The sequence below is a fragment of the Lissotriton vulgaris genome, chromosome 6 (genome assembly GCF_964263255.1).
Source record: "Lissotriton vulgaris chromosome 6, aLisVul1.2, whole genome shotgun sequence".
NCBI classification, from domain to species: Eukaryota; Metazoa; Chordata; class Amphibia; order Caudata; family Salamandridae; genus Lissotriton; species Lissotriton vulgaris.
Window position 1 is genome coordinate 1,752,849,868 of NC_141694.1, and position 21,098 is coordinate 1,752,870,965.

General features: G+C 42.0%; 1 protein-coding gene across 2 annotated transcripts in view; it reads right to left on the reverse strand.

The window, feature by feature from the left end:
* Positions 1 to 21,098, reverse strand: part of LOC147709418 (xanthine dehydrogenase/oxidase-like) — a 379,031-nt gene that overhangs the window by 288,209 nt on the left and 69,724 nt on the right. For both annotated transcript variants that reach the window (XM_086927988.1, XM_086927987.1), the window contains exons 2-4: positions 15,113 to 15,170; positions 6,605 to 6,701; positions 822 to 930 (exon numbers count right to left, since the gene is read on the reverse strand). In XM_086927988.1, the coding sequence (XP_086784114.1) occupies positions 822 to 930; positions 6,605 to 6,701; positions 15,113 to 15,170 (264 nt within the window). The remainder of the gene's footprint in view (positions 1 to 821; positions 931 to 6,604; positions 6,702 to 15,112; positions 15,171 to 21,098) is intronic.

Sequence of the window (21,098 nt, forward strand, 5' to 3'; positions counted from 1 at the left end):
TGTATGGTTGCAATGGAAGTCCTTTGATTTGTTGAAGAACTGCTAACTTGACTGGAGAATTCATGGGTGAACATGGGGACAGTTTGGTGGTGGAATTCTGCTGATGTAGGCTCCATAAGATTTAGCACTTTCTTAACAAATCAGAGGATTTAGCTTCACAAATCAGTCCATGATCAACGTGCTACAGTTACCAGAAAAGTCCAACAAAATCCAGGACTTGAACATTCCAGGTCCACGCTGACAGACCTTCAGATACATATTTGCATATTGAAGGCTCTTGCATGAGTAATTTTTCCTTTGGCGTGTCTATAACTTTGCTGTGGAATCAATTCTCTTGCATATATTGAACCTGAAATAATTTTGCTTTCAACTGGAAAAAACACACTTTAAAGAAAGTTTGGAATAGATAAGTTTTGTTTGCACAACCTGCAGACTTTTAAATATATGCACCTGTTTCAGATGCAAACAGCATTGCGCAAATCAGGTTTGCTGTTTGCAGATGGCGCACTCGATTTGACAATGATGCGCTCTTTTGCTTGTGAAACGTGTTCAAATGTGAATTTCGGTAAAAAGGCAAGAATCATATCTGTGCCTCATAGTGGAAAAGGGTCTAATGAATAATAGGCAAACTACATATTTTTGATCAATTTAGACACTTAGCAAATTGCAAAAAATAAAACGAAGTTTGTAGAGCACAGACCATATACTTGAAATTTGGACCTACAAAGGTAGATTTCTATCCTCAATGGTCAGACAATGGGTTATTTGTTGGAAAATGGCAGGCAGCGCATGCGCACAGACCTTCACTGATGAGATCTCACCTGCACAGGGTGCAGCCTTGTCTTCGTACTCCCGATTCCTTCCACGGTGGTCACTGCTGCGTGGTGCAGGGAACAGACAGGCGCCAGGCAAGCATTTGCAGCATAGTGGCTAGTAAGCATTAAGGTCAGTTAACTGGTAACATGGGGCTGCAATGTTTTCCATGCAAGTACTCAATGTTGAATCCCTTAAGGCATATAAATGATAGGATTTTACTCATGCCCCAACACAGCCAAGGGCCCTATTCCCATAGGAAACTCAAAGATCAGCACCCAAAGTTGACATCAGCGGCTTAAGCGCTGGTGGGCCTGGTGCGACAATCACTTTTGGCGCCCCCCACCCCCCCAACGCCCCATGACCACCTCTTCAAATTCCCTCACTACCACCTGCAAATGTGCCCATCATATCTCCTATTATAAGATATTGCTAAACATGGTGCACCCTGAGGTCACAGCGCCCACCTCCACAGGTCAGCGCCCAGTGCTGCTGCACCAGTCGCACTGCCCTAAAGCCTGCCCTGGTTTACATCATGGCTTTGGTGCAGATTCACGATTTTAAGCATTTCCCATTTGTGACATGGCAGAGATATTTCCACACGCACATTTGCACAATTGCACATAGGATTTTTTTATGTGAAGTAGAGATGCACTACAACCTGCTCCCGCCACACCAATGGGCACATTGCACAAATTCACAAATGGGATTTGGGTTGTGTAAAAAAGTCCTTTGTGCACACCTCCTTTGCCCTCACACAGACTCTGCACTCATGCAGTGTGCCAGATGCACCTTTCAATGCATTGCTCCACCATAAATTTCCGCTGTTATATATACTCCACATGCATTTACCGTAGGTATTAGTATGCTTTTCACCTTTACAATGTGTTGTAATAACACGCAGGGCTTAACAACTGAATCCTTTATAATGCATTGTAAAGCCTGTAAAGTCTGATATATTTAAAACATTACCTCTACCTGCCCCTGAACCCTGACAAACCCTTTCCCCATTACCTCTACCCTTTCCTTAACCCTAAAATCACCCTTACCTCGGTTTACCTCTATCCACCTCTTACTGCGAAGTAAAGGAAAACAGTTAATGGTAAAAACCCATCAGGATCACTTACTAGCGTGGTACTTAGCTGCATGCTAAAAACTGCGGCAGAAATGCCACGCGAGGGAAAAACTGCAGGATAATGGTTATATGTAAGCCTGGGCGGAACACTACGCTATGCTCGCAGAGTGTGCATAGTTTGCACAACTACGCGCAACGCGAATTGCATGTAGCACAGTGCAAACCCCACATAAATATCCCCTGTCTGCATTTCATTTACATTCCCACTCCACGCTCAGAGGTGGGAGTGTAAATGTGAGAATTCATAGGAATGGGCTCTGGAAGACCTGTACTGCTCAGTTCTGCTCCCTTGTATGTGTGGAGAAGTGTGGCTCAAATGGTTAGAGCGGCAGACCCTGATGCAGAGGTCTGGTCCGGGACCAGGGTTCAATACATGTCTCGGTGGGTCTTGGGCTCAATTTCCTCGGACCTGATAATTCTCGCCTCGGTGCCTATTCTAATCATGGGTCCCACTCTGCAACTCAGGGTAATAGCTTGCTTAGTCTCCACAATGGCCCCAACAGTGCTGGGATGCCTGGCTGCACCTTGCGAGTGCCCAGGAGTGGACACTTCACAAGGAAAGCCAGGAAGGGTTCCTAAGCTGTATACGGACAGCGCCAGGACACCTCTGTTGGGGGTAGCTGTGCGCTTTACAAATGGCATTTACATGTATAGGTATGCGCAAGGAAGGATGAGCTTACTGACATCTGTACACCACATAAATCCATTGTTTCCTGGGAGCCTTTGTGTGGAGGGCCGGGTGCAACATGCCTGTGCAGCATCTGCACTCACCCACATTTTCTATTTGACATTTGTTTTTTGTTTGCAGATTTATCTAGAGAGAACTCAACTCGAAGGTATTGGAGCGCTTTACATGAGCACCAGTTATGTTACACAAGGACACATTCATTTTTGGTAGGCACGGAGAGATTCAGTGATTTGCCCAGAATCACAGGATGTTGAGCCGACGCAGAGGCTCGTACCCGCTTTCCCAGCTGCAAGTTCGGCAGCTCTGGTCGAAGGCTGCAGGCTCTCCCGGCATTGCCACCAAGCCTCTAAAATAAGTGGCCCAATGAATGAATCAGACAACTAAAAAACAGGACCCATATTTGCAAATTGGGGTCGTTTTGAATTTGTAAAGACATACTTAATAAGTGCTCTGCAGGGTATTGGAGACTGCATGCCTGCATTTATGCTAGCTGCATTCAATGTTTGTGGTAAAACTAGACAAACCATCAGTAAAAACCAGCCCAGCAGACCGTACAACAGGCCCAAAAACAGCCAAAAACTTGCCCACACATTGGCCTGCTCAGCCCTTCTGGCAGTGCTTGATTGCCCCATAGGTCAGTCTAACCAGGGTGCCACAGCAGTGTGGATTGGGCACTGCAGCAAAAAAAAACACAGCTGCACAATTGTGAGGCCCATTTTGGAGAATATGAGCCAATGTGAACATATTAGAAATTCTGACACTGAAAATATTCAAAATTCATGTTATATTATGGCCTAATGCAAAGTTTGTCCAATGGATAACAAATTGTTGATTTCATTGGGCAATGACTATTCTGCAAACTAATCTGGGAGAAAGCCTGGCTCTACAAAATAAAAGATATATGATGGCTTTTTTGCCATGAGTAAAATATAAGTGTGCATTGTTACCTGTATAAAACTAGTTACCAGTGTGCTCCTGTGCATGTGCAATAATGCAAGATCTCACATAATGGGGCAACAGAGTAGCAAAAGACAGAAGGGAGTGGAAATGAAAGGAAATGTGGAAATGAATAAAGAAAAATAAGAGAAAGAAAGAAGGTGGTGATGTTCCAAGGGAACAATGAAGGGGCCTCACAATGACCCTGGTCTGCGCCTGCGCAGAGGTTCTGGTTCCAGCCATCCTACTATGAACTCATTGTGCAAGAACATGTGTGATTTAATGATTTATCTCAATTGTTGGCTCAGTCCATGAAGCGAATGCTTCCTGGAGAAGGTTTAATTGGACACATTAGGGGGCTCCAGCTGTTTCATTTGATTTGTTTATGAAACTGATGACAGTGATTGATTTCAAAGAATATCCCTGACATTTGCAAGGGTAAGGCTTACTCTTAACCTCCTTTGTCAAATTATGTGGGCTCCAGCAGTGCATAGAAGTCCCCAATCTTATAATTCCAGTGCAGCATTCCAAAAATGCATCTTCCTCAAACGTAGGGACATATTTGCAAGCTTGCCACCAGAACGTTACTTTTTCAGAGGTTGTGGTGGCGATAGCAGCTTTACCTTATTTACAAGGCAGTGTTAAGCCACTTGGGCCCACACGCATCAAAAGAAAAAACGGACGGAAACGGGCAGATTCTCAGAATCTGCCCCTTTGCGACCATTATTTTTGCATTTGGGATGCATCATCCCAAATGCAAAAATCGCAATTTAAGAAATCGCAAAATTGTGATTACTTAGATTGCGATTGCATTTAAGAAATCTCAAATTGAGATTCCTTAAATGCAATGCATCAAAGTAAAAAAATTAGCGATTTCGCTAATAGGGGGAGCAAATTACCATGAAGTTGAACTTCATGGTAATTTGCAAAAACTTTGAAAAATGCGCTAAAGTGCATTTTTCAAAGTTCCATTTTACACACACACATGCCCTTGGGGCATGTGTGTGTGCAAGATGTACTCATAGGCAGATTTCAGGGGTGCAACAGGGTGTCCTTTTGACACCCTGGCACCCTTAAAATTGCATTCTCAATTTGCGATTCTCTAATGGAGAATCGCAAATTGAGAATGTCTTCCTATTCATTCCTATGGGCCTCTAAGCCCATAGGAATGAATGGGGCGGTATTCCTTAATTGCGAGTCGCAATTTGCGAGTCACAATTAAGGAATTTTAAGAAATCGCTATTTTTTTAGCGAGTTCTTCATGCATAGCCTTTTGCTATTCCTTATTAGCGAATCCTTATTTTTCGCTAATAAGGAATCGCAAATGGCATTGTTGATGCATATGGGCCTAAATGTGCTTTAAATTTGCATTGTGTGTAAATCAACATTGGTTGTGTCCAAAAACATATCCAAAAAAATTATTACTACAACAAAGAAATAAGGGAATTTAATTGGTACAATTAGTATATTCTGAATTTATAAGGTGTATTTATGTGGTCAATCTTCTGAACCTTTGGTAGCTGTCTGTGAAGTAATACTGGTCTAGTGGGATCCAGCACACATTAAATTTGGTTTGTTTTCTACCCTTTTGTCTCAGACCCAAAACAGTATCTATAGGGGTTACCTTTTTCCCTAGTAATGAGCAAATTCATCCATAATATACATGAAGCATGGTTGGCACAGGAAAAAGTCACCAATGAATGCTTGTTCAGGTAGATGGCAAAGGGATGGGAGGGGAAGTGGCAGAAAGAGGTATATGAGCCTTCTGTCAGAGTCCCAATTATCACTCTCTTTCTCATGCCTTTTTATGGGTTCGTGTTACCCTAAAAGAGGAACCTATTGGAGCAAGGCAAAGAATAAGGATAAAAATCATGAGGAACAAGAATGACTTGAGTGTGGACCTCACCGCATGGCTCTGCACTCCCCACACTCAAAGTGCTGTCAGTATTGTTTAAGTAAAATCGCAGATCTAACACTGGGAAACACCAAAGTCCTAGATGGAGCTCCAGCTCGACTCCTTTTTGTTTCATCCCCAACATCAAAGTAAAGGTGAGAAGATGCAAAAGAGGAAGGACTCATCTTTGATTTTACTTCAAAGCGGTTTAAAGTATTAAAATTCTTTCAGTACACCAAAGCAAATTTTTGCCAAGTAATATCAACCACCCATAAACAATTGGGATTTTAGTTTGCCCTTGACATACCATTACCCCTTCACACATGGTTCTGCCTCGGTTGTCTTTCATCTTCATTTTCAATGTGTTGGAGAGGCTGGCAATGCATATTTGGAGTATGTTGTGCTTGCATTTAAAGCTGCTCAGCCAGTATGCATGTGTGTATGTATGGAACCTTAGAATGCCTGATGACAGTGTGGGATGTTGGTGTGCCTGGTGGACTGGAAGAATGACGGTTGGAGAGAGTGGGCTGAGCTGTGAAGATGCAGCTCCTGGTGGGGCCATGAACTAGCTTGAACTAATCCTGAACCTACCATCAATCAGCTTGTAGCCTACAACTATCTTCTTCTAACTTATAAATAAACCTCTACTTGGATTTACCTCGTGACTACAATTATACTTTGTAACAGAGAGCAGCTATCAAGATTAAGGTTAAGCTTGTGCCAGAGGGAAAAGACATGATTTCTGCCTCAAATATTGCTCTATTCAATTGGCTTGTGAGGAATTTCCCAAGTTAACCATAACCATTGGTTTGGCATGCATTTTGACCAAATTGCAGAATGGTAGATGCTTTCCCAGCAGAATGCTGTAAATATAGCAGGAGTGAGTGATATTCGATTGAGTATGATTATATTACAGTATGGAAAATTTAAGAGTTTACAGTAGGAACATTTGCTATATTGGAGCTGTTACCAGAATACTTTAAAGCTCACTGTCTTTATGTCACTCAAAGGTAAACAGTTGTTAGACATCAGTGATTTATTACTGTACCTCAACACAAGAACATTCTACAAGTTATGTGACATTGTCCCTTATTGGAATCTGATGATGATCTGATAATTCACAGTATAAAAAGGATACATTATCTTCTTCTGTATTGTGTCAAATCGAGATATCATAACAGTACATGCACCACATCCACCTTCCCCACATCCCAGTTTTGTTCCTGGTAAACCCACTGAGAGAAGGAAAGTTAAGGAAGATAACATTTGGTAGCAACAACATTAAAAAGTTATTTCCTTAAACTTATTTGATATTTTTACATTCATATGGCAAAAAATCATATATTCTGAAACACTGGTATTTTTTGGGGTAGATATTTTATTTTCCCCTCACGCTTTGCTGCACATATATGACCTTTAACCCAATCATAACCCAATCATAAATATTATTAATTTACCTCTGTAGTTGATGGTGACATGGTGACATCGTATTCCATAGGAAATTCCATGTTTGCATTCTTAATTACAAAACATTTGGGGTAATTGCATTCACAAATCAACCTTTCAGTGGTCATAACTTGGTTTTGATTGGTAATAGGGGTCAAAGGATACAGAGGATTCCCCAAAACATATAATTTCCATTCAACATGGAAATTTACATGGACGACTCTCATCACAAGCAACAAAAACCACTGAAGAAAAGCTCACCCAGTTATTGATTTGAGTGGGTGAAATTTCGTGCAACCTTTCTTGAGGTACCAAGAGAAAAGTTAATGTCCAGTGTGACGGGAGTGTATTTGTGATGAATGTTGGTGATTATCGAATAATACTGTGCAAACAATAGAAAGTAGTGACACGCAGAATGATATTTGTTATTGATGGCTTTTTTGTTTAACGAGATGCAAATCATGCTTATGTAAATCCTAATTTCAGGGTCAAACAAGATGACTTTTTTGTGACTCACTTTACAAGTGAAATCCAGGTTTTAGTTATTATCAATCAGTGATTATATAAATACTTGGAAATTCTACTGCCATATTGTTCCAAAGTTAAAAAAGTATTATTGGTATATCTCACAAACTCCTTCCATGCATCAAATGCTTTCTTCACTCCATGCTATCTCTTCTCCCCTCTATAGACAAACACCCCACTGTAAAATGTACATCCTTTGAGGCAAATGTGTGTATGTGGTGTGCTTCCTTACAACCAATGAAAAACATCACTGATGACATATCAAATGGCATCATCCAATGAGTGTGTAAGTTTGTTTTATAGTTCACATAGTGGTTGGTAACTACCATATTACTTTACTACCTAATTTTGTACAGATTGTGTTCAGCTAATAGGTATAAGTGTTTACAAATCGCATGTATGCTGGGCCAATACAGTAGAAAATGAACAATTTCAGATAAATATATGTAAAAACATATACATCTGTTGCAGCCTCTTTACTGTGATATATGATGCCACTTATGAAGTCAAATGTGAAAACATTTTCAGATTTTTTTAAATTTGATAATATTGACCTCAACAGACAAACTTAATGCAGTGCATGAGGACATATCAGTGCCCATGCTATCCCTGATCTTTTCTGGCTCAGCTGCCACAAGTGTACGACTTGTGCCCCTGGAAAAGACCTCTTCCCAGTCCTATATACAGAGGCATATACAAGCTTTCCTTAGATATTATATTTTGTGGCCAATTTGGAGATTCTTTTTGTACAAATTATGTACGTTTACTGTGTGTACCAAGTGTGAGGACCGAGCACGTTTCAAAGCCATTGATATACTTGATTTGCCTTTTTCTACTTTCTTCATTGTAGTTCTCTATTGGTTAAACAGTCCCAGTATTGCCACAACTTGTACTATATATAGTTACTGCTTGATTCCACTTGTTTTATTACCCTCCTGGTTAACAGATGCACTCTGCATGCTTCAGCTAAACAGGAGATTGTGCAGTCTCCATGATCAGCTTATTTTGACCCAGTGTGTGCGTTCAAAAGTCAAAATTTCACGCGCTCTCAGCGATTGAGAGAGACGGACGGGCCGGAGGTGGCCATATCTTCTGTATGGTGATGAACTGAAATAGGGATAGGATGGCTGATCCGTCAGCATCATTGTATATACAAAGGTAAGAAATGCTACATTACCACTTCAAAGGTACTTTGCTTTGACTAATTACATAATGAGAGACGGTCAGCCTCAGGCACACCCACCAAATAATTCCAAACTTTTCAACATCCCAACAACCCACCCAACCCACATCTTGTTTTTTAGGTTGTGTCTTGGACACTCATCTGCATTAGGAGCTGCAGCGTTCGCTGTAGCATTCAGGTAGATTTGGAGAAGGTTGCCACGCACAGCGTGTAGTCTCCTCTTCCAAGGTGCTGTGTGTGTGATGTTTCTGATGGAGTCCCGGGAGTTGCACATGTTTGTTCAGTGTCTTCAGGTTGTCTCGGTGAAGAGAGAGCTGGGTTAGATGCAGATGTGATGAAGGCAGTAGAGCACCCTGTGTTAAACCAGAGTGGCCATTAAGTAAGTGAGGAAAAGTACTTATTTTGAAAATGGCGAATGTTTCCCATTTGCATATTATTTTTATCCAATGCATTTGCATGATAATGATTATGTAAGGCCCCTTGTTGTTTCAGTGTGTTGTAGACACCGGTGTGAACACAGCGACGGTATGGAGGGTAAAAGAACGAAGAAGAGAAGACATGGTAGTTTTTCATCTTCCATAAGCCAAGAGGAGACATTTGAGAAGAGGGATCACAAAAAGTCTAGCACTCCGGATAATCCTGCATTTCTAACAGCAGCAGAGGTGGAAAATATGACCCAGGAAGTCTTGAATAAAGCTCTGCATTACTCTAGAAAACTGGCAAAGGCTATGAAAGGTGTGGTAGTTGATTTGTACTCTACTAATGAAATATATTTTCAAAGAGCAGTTGACAATGATTCTGGACCACATTACAGATAATTCAGGGCTCCATACAGCGCCCCAGCCAGAGAACCAGGAGGCGCTGTTGCCACAATTTGTTAAGCCTCCAGTGGTGGAATTACCCCTTCATGAAAAATTAAAACTGCTAATCTTTCGATAATGGAAAGATTTGGACTTATGTGCAGTTCCCAGATTTCTTGTGAAGACGTAGGCTCCGCTAGAGGGAGAGGAGCTTATTCCACCGAATGTGACGGTGGACTCGATTGTTGCTCCTTTAATTGGAAAGACCACTATAATTGTGAATGAATGCACTCCATCAGACATGGTGGATCAAAAAATTGATAGAGCAACTGAAGAAAGCCTTTGGGGCTAGTAGCTTGATATTGACAGTGGCCACCAATGCAGCATATGCAGCACAGTCTATGATTCATGATTTTGAATATTTATCATAGGCTTTTCAAGAGGGAACAGATTGTGCCAACATCTTCATGCAGTTGGAACTGCATGCTAAATATTTAGCGGATATGTCATCTGATATAATCAGGTCTACAGCAATATTGTCTGGCGCACAAATTTTGGCATGCCATAATCTTTGGGTTCGAGATTGGAAGGTGGATTACTCCCAAAAAGCGCCATTCCATAAAATCCCCTTTTAAAGCATTTTAGAGATAAGTTGGATGAATTCATAACTAAGATTCACAAACACAGAAAGCACACTCTTCCTTACAAGTCTTCATCAACTAAGTCTACCAAAGCATGGAAGAAATAGTTCGATACATCATATAAAAAGGAAGCCAAATCCTACATGGGCCGTAGGAAGCACTGTGAGCACTGGACAATGGCTAAGGGGAAAGAGTCTTCAGGAACTTTAGCGACGGGAAGACAGCATTCCTGACAAATTACCAGAACCTCCCTTTTCCAGATTGTGTAGGAGGGCAATCATTAAAGTATTCCAGAATGCAGATGAAAACCATATGACATCAATGAGTTCTGGGTATCATTCAGAGAGGTTACCGGAAAAAAGTTCTATCCCCTCCCTGTCCAGAGACTGGAACTATGGTAATGAAAATTCTGTTAAGTCCTGTAAAAATAGCCTCTTTATTGTCAGGAAACAGAACTCTTCTAGTCAAGAAGCCAATTATTTGGGTTCCATTGGATGAACAAGTAAAAGCAACATACTCAATTTTCTTCTTAGCCAGAAAAGTCACAGGAGATTACAGGCCTGTAATGGATCTCAGATCTGTCAACAGATGAGTTCAGACAACTCATTCAGGATGACTAGCTTGCAGCTTATGCTATCCTTGGGTCCAAAGGGAGACTTTCTGGTGACGATCCATTTGCAAGATGCATATCTTCAATTTTAGGTTCATTTGAGGCATCATTAGTATTTGAGGATTGCAGTGGGCCGCTCCATTGCCAATTGCAAGTACTTGCATTCATTCTCAAATCATCGCCACGACGAAAAGAGCTATCTCCCCTTATGACATTGTTACTCCAACAAAGGAGGACTATTCTTTCATATCTCGATAACTGCTTGATTGTGGCTCCATTGTTTCACATGATGGAACAACGCACACAAAAAGCTTTGGAAATATTACAAGAATATGGAATTCTAATTAGTGTTGAGAAGTTTCACCTAGTCCCAGCCCAGGAGTACATGTTCATAGGGGCAAAATTTGATAACAGCAGAGACTTAAGCACTCTCCCAGACAAAAGGAAGAACATTCAAACACACAATATTGCATAGATTTCGTAATCCAACCCAACAGCGGAAGAATGGTTGCAAATCCAGGGAGACATAGCAACAGCTGTTTTCCTTTTTCCTTTGGCAAGATTTCATCTCAACAGGTTAATGAGACACATTTTGTTGCATTGGTCCGCAGTAACACAGGATCTTCTCCATCCAACCCTAATCACTTCCTTTATGAAGACAGAACTTTCATAGGGGTTCCACAAAGTCAATTTTCTGAAAGGGGCTCCATTGACAGCGACACCACAGAACACCATAATGATAGATGCCAGTCCTTCAGGATGAGGAGATTGGATGGAAACCCAGCAGGCCCTGGGAAGATGGGCTCTAGAACAGACAGCAAAATCACCTAGCTGGAAACAATTGCAAGCAGTTTACCTGGCGGTAATGATATTTGCTCTGGAACTTCAGGGCAAAGCAGTGGTAATACGGATAGACAATATAACAATAAAGGTTTACATCAACAAGCAAGGGGAACAAAGGTGTCTTCACTTTCTTTGATTATGGATCACATCTTTCTTTGGGCTCAGAGTAATATCACGTCTCTAACAGCTATCGACTTCAAGGACAAAATAAATGTGGTGGCAGACAAGTTCAGTTGAAAAATCCCTCCTTTCATAGAATTGTGTCTCAACCGCCACATCTTTTTCCAGATTTGCAGCTTGTGGGGCCACCCAGTTACAGATCTTTTTGCCACATGACAGAATGCTCGAATACCGATGTACTGTTCACGATGGAGAAAGGAAGATGCATGGGATTTGGACACTCTTTCAATGGTAAGTAGGTCTGCTGTACGCCTTTCCCCGGAGAAAAAGTGGAAGTGATCTTGATTGGACCAGTCTGGCCTCGCATCCCCTGGTACTCTCTTATAGTGAGGATGAAAATGGACACACTGAGTGGAGCCTGCCATTGTTCGCCTATCTTAATTTTCAGGCCAGCAGTTTGCGAAAAATGAGACTGACGGCTAGAAATTGAAAGGGCTGAGCTAAGAAAGGGTCTGTCGGAGAGAGTGGTTAACTCAGGGCCAGTTTCACGAAGATCTTCGAATTTGAAGACTTATAACCGCCATTTAAGATCTTTTTCGTAGTTGAGGAATGCCAGATCTCCCCATGTACTGCTTCCCTTTTACAGATATTGGAGTTTTTACAGGATGGGTTTGAGCTTGGTCTTAAAGTGGCAACCGTCAAGCTTCAATGGGCAACTATTAAAACCTTCGACTCACCCTTAGGAGAAGTGTGGCTCAATGGTTAGAGCAGCAGACCCTGATGCAGAGCTCTGGCCCAGGACCAGGGTTCAATTCCCGCCTCTAAGGTCTTGGGCTCAAAATTCCACGGACCTGATAATTCTTGCCTGGGTGCCTATTCCAATCATGGAGTCCCACTCTGCAACTCTGGCCAATAGCTTGCTTAATCTCCACAACGGCCCCCACAACGCTAAGGATGCCTGGCCTCCACCTTGGGGGTGCCCAGGAGTGGACACCTCACAGGGAAAGCCAGCATGGGTTCCATAGCGGTATTCGTACAAGCGCCTTGAGATCCTTGCGGGTGAGTAGTGCGCTATAGAAGTATCAATTTACATATTCTACAAAAGATTTTGATTTAGTCAGTAGGTTGTTTACAATCTACTTCCCTGGATTTGTTGTGCTTTTGAACTGTTTTTCTGGTGGCTCTTATATCTGCCAGACATCTGCCAGATGTTTAGAAGAGACAGGTTTTCTTTCTCATAGATTCTCTTTCCTGAGGATTTTTAAGGACAGAGTACTACGTTTAAGTCCATCTTTTGTCCAAAGGTTAATATGTTTTTTCATACAGACAGGAAATCATTTTGCCTGTCTAATCCTCAGACACAGGAAGAGTCAATACTCCACCATTTTGATGGTGAAAGAAGTATCTGGAGAGGAAAAGGAATTCAGAACCCTTGGTTGTTCTAGTTTATTAGTTATTTTCTCTTCAGGGAAAAAGGGACATAAACCTTCGATCCAAACACTTAGTAGATGGATCAGGTCTACTATTTCTTTAGCATACAAAGAGTGTCAGGACTCTCATGCAGGCTTTGATGGAAGTTCAACACGAAGCATGGCTGCTCCCTAAGCGGAATCACAGGGAGCCTCTTTAGTTGCAAATTTGTAGGGCAGCCACATGGCAAATTCCTTCTACTTTTCTCTGACATTACTGAGTTCTCCAAGAGACAGCGATTAAGAATGTGTTTGGTATTAAAGTTCTTTCTGGCATGACATGAATAGATGAGAACTTTATTAAAATGTTGATCTGATCGTAATACCTTTTTGTTGTCCTGGTCTTTTTGTCCTGGCTTTCTAGGTCTCACTATGTAATTAATCATGGCAAAGTACCTTTGAGGAGATAATGCTGATTACTTACGGGTAATGGCATTACTCCGATTAGTTACTTTACTTGGATGAATTATACACGCCATCCCACCCAGTCAACTTGCAGTAGAGAGACCCAAAAAACAGGACATGGGTTGGGAGAGTGGAGTTTTTAAAAGTTTGGAATGAAATAGTGGGTGTGTCTGAGGCTGACCTCTTCTCACTACTTAATGAATCCAGGCAAAGTACCTAATCAGAGTAATGCAGTTACCGGTAAGTAATCGAGCTTTACTCAGCCAAGCCACAATTAAACATGAGTCAAAAATGTTCAAGTCCCATGTTCTTTGTTTACTGTGGCCCCTTTTCCCTGTGGCATAGAGTGTTGCAATTAAAATAACAGTAAATTAAATGTAAAGCATTAAAACCAATGCGCGTGGCTGGCAGAAGATTGAGGCAGTTGGTCAGAGTGGTGGCACTGACGTGTCGAACTTGGAAATGCGCGCTCTGTCTGTATCTCCTTGGCCTACCAAGTGGCCTCAGCTACTACTATTGGGCCACATTATCAAGAACGGTTATAACATTATCGCCTAAAGGGGCTTCATAATATGCCCTTGTGAATTCCCATAGAAGCCCAGGTTTGATGTCCTTCACACCAGAATCTGGGCTTCCATGGGAATTCAGCGGTAGTTTCCTGCCGCTAATGCGCCGATAATGTTATCGCAGTTCTTTATAATATGGCCCTATGTGTCTGCACTTCAAGGGGGACGAGTGAATTGACTGGTTTCACGTGCTTTTCATTTGAAATATTTCAATAGTTTAGATTTGTTGATTAGTATTTTGTTTTACTTTGAAGGTAATGTCAACATTTTAGTTTCATGGAAGAATATATGAAGTAAATTATTTGGGCTCTGACTTTTTGGCATTCCAAAATGCACTCAAAATGTACACAACAATCTCCATATAACTGCAGTGTAGGTGTCTCTGTACATTACCATTTTACACCATGCAGTTTTCAGACCAATGTACATGTGGAACTGCAGTGTGGTGTTTTTCATGGCTGTGCAGGAGTGACATTCAGAGATAGGGGTCGGTGCAGGCCATGCCTGGTATGGTACATAAGGTACTGCCACACCTGGGAGCCATTTACGTCTGTAAACCTATGGGTATGGCCATTAGCGACTTTGTGAATCGGGGCCAGTGTCTCAAAAACTTAGGGGCATATTAGCAAGAACCTCGTTAAAATTATCGCCATTTTAGCGGCAGGAAACTGCCGCTAAAACGACGATAATGGGCTTGCTTATATGCGTTATAGAATTCCAATAGAAGCCCACGTTAGATGTCCTTCAAATCAGAACCTGGGCTTCTATGGGAATTCACAAGGGCATATTATCAAGCCCCTTATCGCCACTTCAGCGGCAGTTTCCTGCCACTAAAACAGCGATAATTTTAACAAGGTTCTTGCTAATATGCCCCTAATGTGATAAAAGCAATTATTAACCTTTCGTGTGTTTCTCATCAATATATTAAGGGAGAACAAAGTTGGCAAACAAATAGATAACAACATCCTGACCAGCCCCAGGTTTCAAAGCATGCCAAAAACTGGACATGAAGGTTATTCTGCGGCCCTCTTTGGATACATTTTCTTCTAAGGTAGGTCAACAGGGTCATTTCAGGCTCTGCATGTTTCTCCACGACCTACAAAAAAGACAAGTAATATATTAGCCATGAACAAATAAAGGTGTACAAGTTGTATAATTATTCTCAATTTGAAACAATGCCCTTGTCTGAAGCCCTCTCTATCTGAATACACGGTCAAGTTTAGGGTTTGAATATTCAGAAAAGGTAAAGAAAACATATAAAACATTGTTGTAGTGGCTTTCTCGTTATTCCACTCTCCACTATCATTCGCCCTCTCGCTTAGAGTGCCGGGTCTCCTCCCCAGGGGGTAGTACATACATGCAGAGACACGTGTTACTTTGTTACTGGTTGACCTTTCGTATTTAGGGTTAAGAACTTACTCTAGTAATATTTAGGCACCTTCTGACGGTCGTCATGTTACAAAGGTATCAGGGTATTATCCATTAATGTCCTGCAGCATTCTTAATGCACTCCACAGAAGGTACAATTTATTGATGATATATTGATGTGAATGAACATGGGTGGAGCTTCAGGGGGTGCTTGGATTGTTACACCCCCCAAAAATGTATTACTTTATACACAGTTGGGTACAAGTGATTTCTGTTGGGTATGGTGAGGTGTCTGTCGGATTTCACCAGGAATTTTTACATACACACAGACAAAAATGCACATAAACTCTCTCCCTCTCTGTCTTGAAAGTCCTCAAAATGTTTTTTTCTTTCTTAAAAATATTGTGTTTTCCTTCGCTTAGTACTCCTACCCTCCGCACTCCGCTCCCTTCCCTATCCACTGCAACTTAAGCCTCTCTCATGCACCCTGCTTGTCCTATAATGTATTCTAACATTATATGCCAGTGTGATTGTTATCAAATCTGAAGCTCATTCCCACCCGCCTCCTACATTCTCACTGACCAAGCTTTGCCCCTGTGAATAAAGTGGGATATTTGCTCTGCCCATGGGTGTAGTTTTATCTTTTCAAACCCCTGGTTATAGCCGTGTTCTCTTGGAGAGTAGGGTGAAAAGCAAGGTGGGAGATACTACTAACTTGCATATTGTAAGTTGACTGTTGACTGCCCAGTAGGTACATACATGATCCACATATAGGATTTTAAAATATGGTCTTGATAAGCACCCTGTAGAAAACTATCTTCATGAGCCACAATGTCACATTGCAGGCTAGCAATTTGCAATATTGTTGACCTATATATGGAATTCTAATTTAAACTCTAAATTCATAACTAGTCTTAAATTCTTGCAATTAAGATAACATTTATAGTGTATTACTAGCTTTTTCTGAAGTGTAACCTTTTTCTGAACTGTATCAGTCAAAAGATGTTATATACATACTTTTGTTACAAATTTTAGTTTTAAGTGTTACATTTACTTTTTTTATTGGATGCTTTGGACTATGAGCAGTACATTTTGTGTCACAGGTTGGTATAGGCACTTAATAAGCCATCATAAATGGACTCTGTTGCTCATCTTTGCACCCATGCATCCATTTATCAACCCACTGATTAATCCTTTCATTCACCCTCTGACACAATTGCAAAAAAACACACACAAACTCAACTCATTGGCAATCACTAAGGCCACATCCTAATCCATAGTTTTTTTTGCCTACCATGTCACCTTAGTTCGGACCCAGCCATATGCAAATCAGTCTTGTCCCTGCTCCTCATGGGAACAGTCCAACATGAACTGCAACGCCAGGCCGTCTCTGAACCATAACACAAGCACCCTAGGACTGGTTTCAAACTAGTTAGAGCTCTTCAGTCGTGTACAGCTAGGACCCAGTGGTTCAGTGATCCCAGGACCCATGACTAGTTATACTCAGTGTATTTAGGGTGGCAAACTAACAAAACAACAAGGTGAAGGATGGAATGCTTGAATTAATCTCAGCCAATGGCAATCGCTCTGGCCTCATCCCAATTCATTGTTTTTTGCCCACCATACCACCTCAGTTTGGATCCAGCCATAGGCAAAAAAAGTCTTGCCCCTGCTCATCATGGGAACAGGCCAGCTCAAAATGCAAGGCCAGGTCCTTCCTGAACAGAACTCAAGCAACCTAGTGAGATGGGTATGCCCAAACGTGGGTTCCGTGCTCGATATGCCACTGGATTCAGGCTATCCAGATTGATTAGGAGTGATACCCTAAAACCTATCCTATGATACTTTCTTCCGGTCCAGAGAGGACCTGGCCTGGCAGTTTGGGCTAGACTGTTCCCATAGGGAGCAGTGTCAAAAATGATTTGCATATGAATGGGTCCAAACTGGAATGGCATGATGAGCAAAAAGAAAACAATGTCTTTAGGCCCAGATCTCTGATTGGGGGTGAGTGTTTGATATTGTTTAGCATTCCGTAGATCAATTGTTCTTTTTGCATTTGTCAACCCGAGTGGGGTGTAAAATTTAAAATTTAGGTCTAAACTTAGACTTCAGGTCTAAACTTACGAACATATTTATGAGGGTGTTGCATCATGCTTGCATCATGCGTAGTGGTACATACATGACGCAAAGGTCCAAGTCATATTTCTGAAGCACGCGAAGGTACCTTGCGCAAGGTTGCCTGCGTTAGTGCTAGGCTGCTAAAAGAGCTCAAGTGCAGAAGGAAAGGACACGAATGTACCATATTAGATAAATACGGTGCATTCCTGCCTTGTCCCAGGGCACAGGGGAGCGCAGCAAGGTAAGTTGCTTCACTGCACCATCAATCTTATAAATATGCCCCTCAGACTTTTGTTTTAACTTTACCTTTGTGAATCGGACCCACAATGTATAACGTATTATGGTCCAAAAAGTTATTTTATGGTGATGATATCCATTACAAATCACTAGGCCTTCAACCTTGCAGCTCATTATCATTGCCATAAAACCTAATTATGGCAATTATGGAACAAAATAAGCAGTTATGCATCAACATAGCATCTGTGTAATTTAAGTGTTATTTCCAACCACTTCAGAGGGAACAGAAAAAGGAAAGAACAAATATTGATCAAGGCTTTAAATGTGTTCAGCTCAATGTAGGGAGGATTGTTATACTATGGGAGCAAAACTGGAGTTGTGATGCCATATGTGGCTAAAATCCCACAACATAAATCAATATAGTTCCTAGTAAGTAAACCAGTTTCATTGACGACACCCTAGAGTATCCTTGGTAGCTTGGTAGGAGCATCATGCTGGATCCAGGGAAAGCTACAGTGACTCAAAACACTGTGCCATCTTAAGCCATTGGCATGCTGGGCAGCTGCCCGTTGGCCCCACGCGCATAGGGGCGACATGCAGCCAGAATTTAACACTCATTTTCTGTTAAACATTTTTATTCCTGAGTGGTTGTGTAGGCAGGGCCCCGGGGGCCTATAATTCTGTTAAGACAGTCCTATCAAAATACAATAGAAGTGAATGGGCTGTGCTTGGAAGTGACTGAGAGATCCTCGTACGCTGGCCTTTGAAGCATCCAGTAGTCAGTTATGAAGGACCGGGACCTAGCTACCATTTGAAACCAGCCTGAGATAGAGCTAGGGTAGAGAAGAATTCATGGTCCATCCTCGTTGAAGGTAGATGTATGTGGTTGTGTGCGCCTAGGGTTTGAGACATCAAGCACAGAGAGCCTGCTTAAGCTTGATGCACTTCTCTACCCCCTAACCCTACTAATGCAGGCCCTGATATTACACTAGTTTGAATGTATTCCGAGGCAGATGTAATCTGTACTAGGCCACGGACTACATCACTACAGAAGTGACCCATCTGAGTTTGAATTTAGACAGCGTTCCTAAATAAACTGCTAGTCGCCTGTATCAGACGTTTGATGGATCGGCTTACTGTATCAAACCTCACCGTGTGCTGGTGATGCCTACGCCAATGTGTTGAGTGGTCCTGTTGCAATATTGTAACAAGTCTATCCATTGAACCAGTCAGTCTTGCAAAGTTGTTACTCATCATGATCTGACCATCCTTAATGTTTTCCTAAGACTCTCTTGCCTATCGAGCAATTGTGACATTGTGCGATTGATGCACATAAGTTGTCGATTTACATTTTTAATCTTTTTGGTTTGCAGCCGCTGCACAGTGAGCATAAAAGCCTCTAACCCTCCAAACAATTAAGATGTCTCAGTAGCATTTTCCGCAGCAAGGAGACCAGCATTACGAGAAGATGTGGCATGACGATGCTTCTACAAAGACCTGCAACGCATCTGTCTGTCTGTCTCTCAAAGGTGCAGTGGTGCTTTCCCTGCCTGGGGTTGGTTGATCTCCTGTATCTGGGAAATCAGGGAGTGGTGAAACTGTAGCTCTTCTTCTGGTTGTTCCTTGCTCTGTCTGTGTGGCAGGTATGTTTGAGGATTCTTCAATTTCACAAGGACTTTTATCAGTCCCATCTTGCTCTTTGTCACTATCTGTTGTGATACATCTGATAAAAAGTATATGGTTGTAGTTTAGATGAGAAGTGGAGATTGTAGGTAACTCTGAGTTCACTTCTCTCATCACCGGCTACACATAGTGCCAATTTCTTTGGGAGCAAACTATTTTACATGTGTTTCTCTACATATGATAAATTGATGATTATTGGTACTATAACTCCGATAATGCATTTAAAAGTTGAAACAACCATTAAAATGGAGTAACTTTCTGACATGCACTGATGAAATGTCTGTATTTCTTATACTATCATGATATAATGAAAATCTTACCTTCCAATGTAGATTACAGATTGGAGGTATCTATGTTGGACACCTCAACAGCACCCTTCGGCTGAATTGCTGTATCAATCATGGTTTACATGGGTGTGGGTATTGGCTGCTGGGATGATCCTCTGCCTGTCCCACGTGCCTCTGCCAAGCGACTTGCTAAGTTCTCTTTCATACGCATTCTTCATTCGTACCATCTTTTCCTGATTTCTGAGGAAGCACATTGCGTCACTCCAAGTGAATTGATTTTCTCCAGGGTGTCATTCCAGGTTTTATATTTTTTAGTGTTTCTGGCCCAAAGGTTACAGACAGGCACATTCATTTTGTTAGGCAGAATCACAGGATGTTGAGCTTCCCTGCGAGACTCAAACTTAGCTCCCCAGCTTCGAGGTTGATCGCTTTAGCCACTAAGCCATACACAAACAGGTCCTCATTATGGCCAACACAGTCCTTGGTGAGGAGCTCCAACTCCTTCTCTGAAAACGTAAGCTTGCGCTTTCCAGCTTCAAGGTCTTGGTCTGCCTCTTCCCTGAACATATTTGTAATTCTTTGCAGCCAAAAATTCATTCAAGAGGCCACTGATTTACACCTGCAACAGCACTCACTTCCTCTGTGTTGTAGAACACTAGGAGGGGAATGCATTTGAACACTTCCTCATAGTGATGCCATCATTATTGCTAGAAAGTCATCATTTTGCCCTGTTCACCCCCATTTATTTGCTGAATGAGACTGGTGGCAACTGACTCTGGCTGTACACTTAGCTCTGCCAACCAGGCTCAGGTCAATGACAGACCCTATAAATCCCTAGTAGATAATAGTGCGAGGGGGGTTCAATCTACCAATAAGTCCTTAGTATATAATGGGGCATAGAGGTTTAGAGGCCAGAAGATTTCCATCACTTGCATGTGAGTGCTGCTATGTGCCTGCTGTCCTTTTAACACCTTCGCTGCGGGGTGTTTTCCCCCTGCTGTGCACGGGGGGGGCACAGCACCCCCATGCTGGTGACGAGCTGAGCTTGTCATGGGGCACCTTGGATTTGCCCTCATGACGAGCTGAGCTCGTCACGGCCGCACCCGTTTTTAGAACGTTCAGCACAGCGGGGTAATTACCCCCGCGTGCAAATGTTCCAACGGCCGTGACGAGCTCAGTTCGTCATGAGTACAGCTCAACTGTACTCCGTGACGAGCTCAGCATGGATGAGGTTAAAAGCAGTCCTGCCTTGCAACCTGTCTTAAAAGTAAATTCTTACAATTGGTATTGACAGACCCCATAAGTTGCTAGTATATAACAGGGCTAGGGGG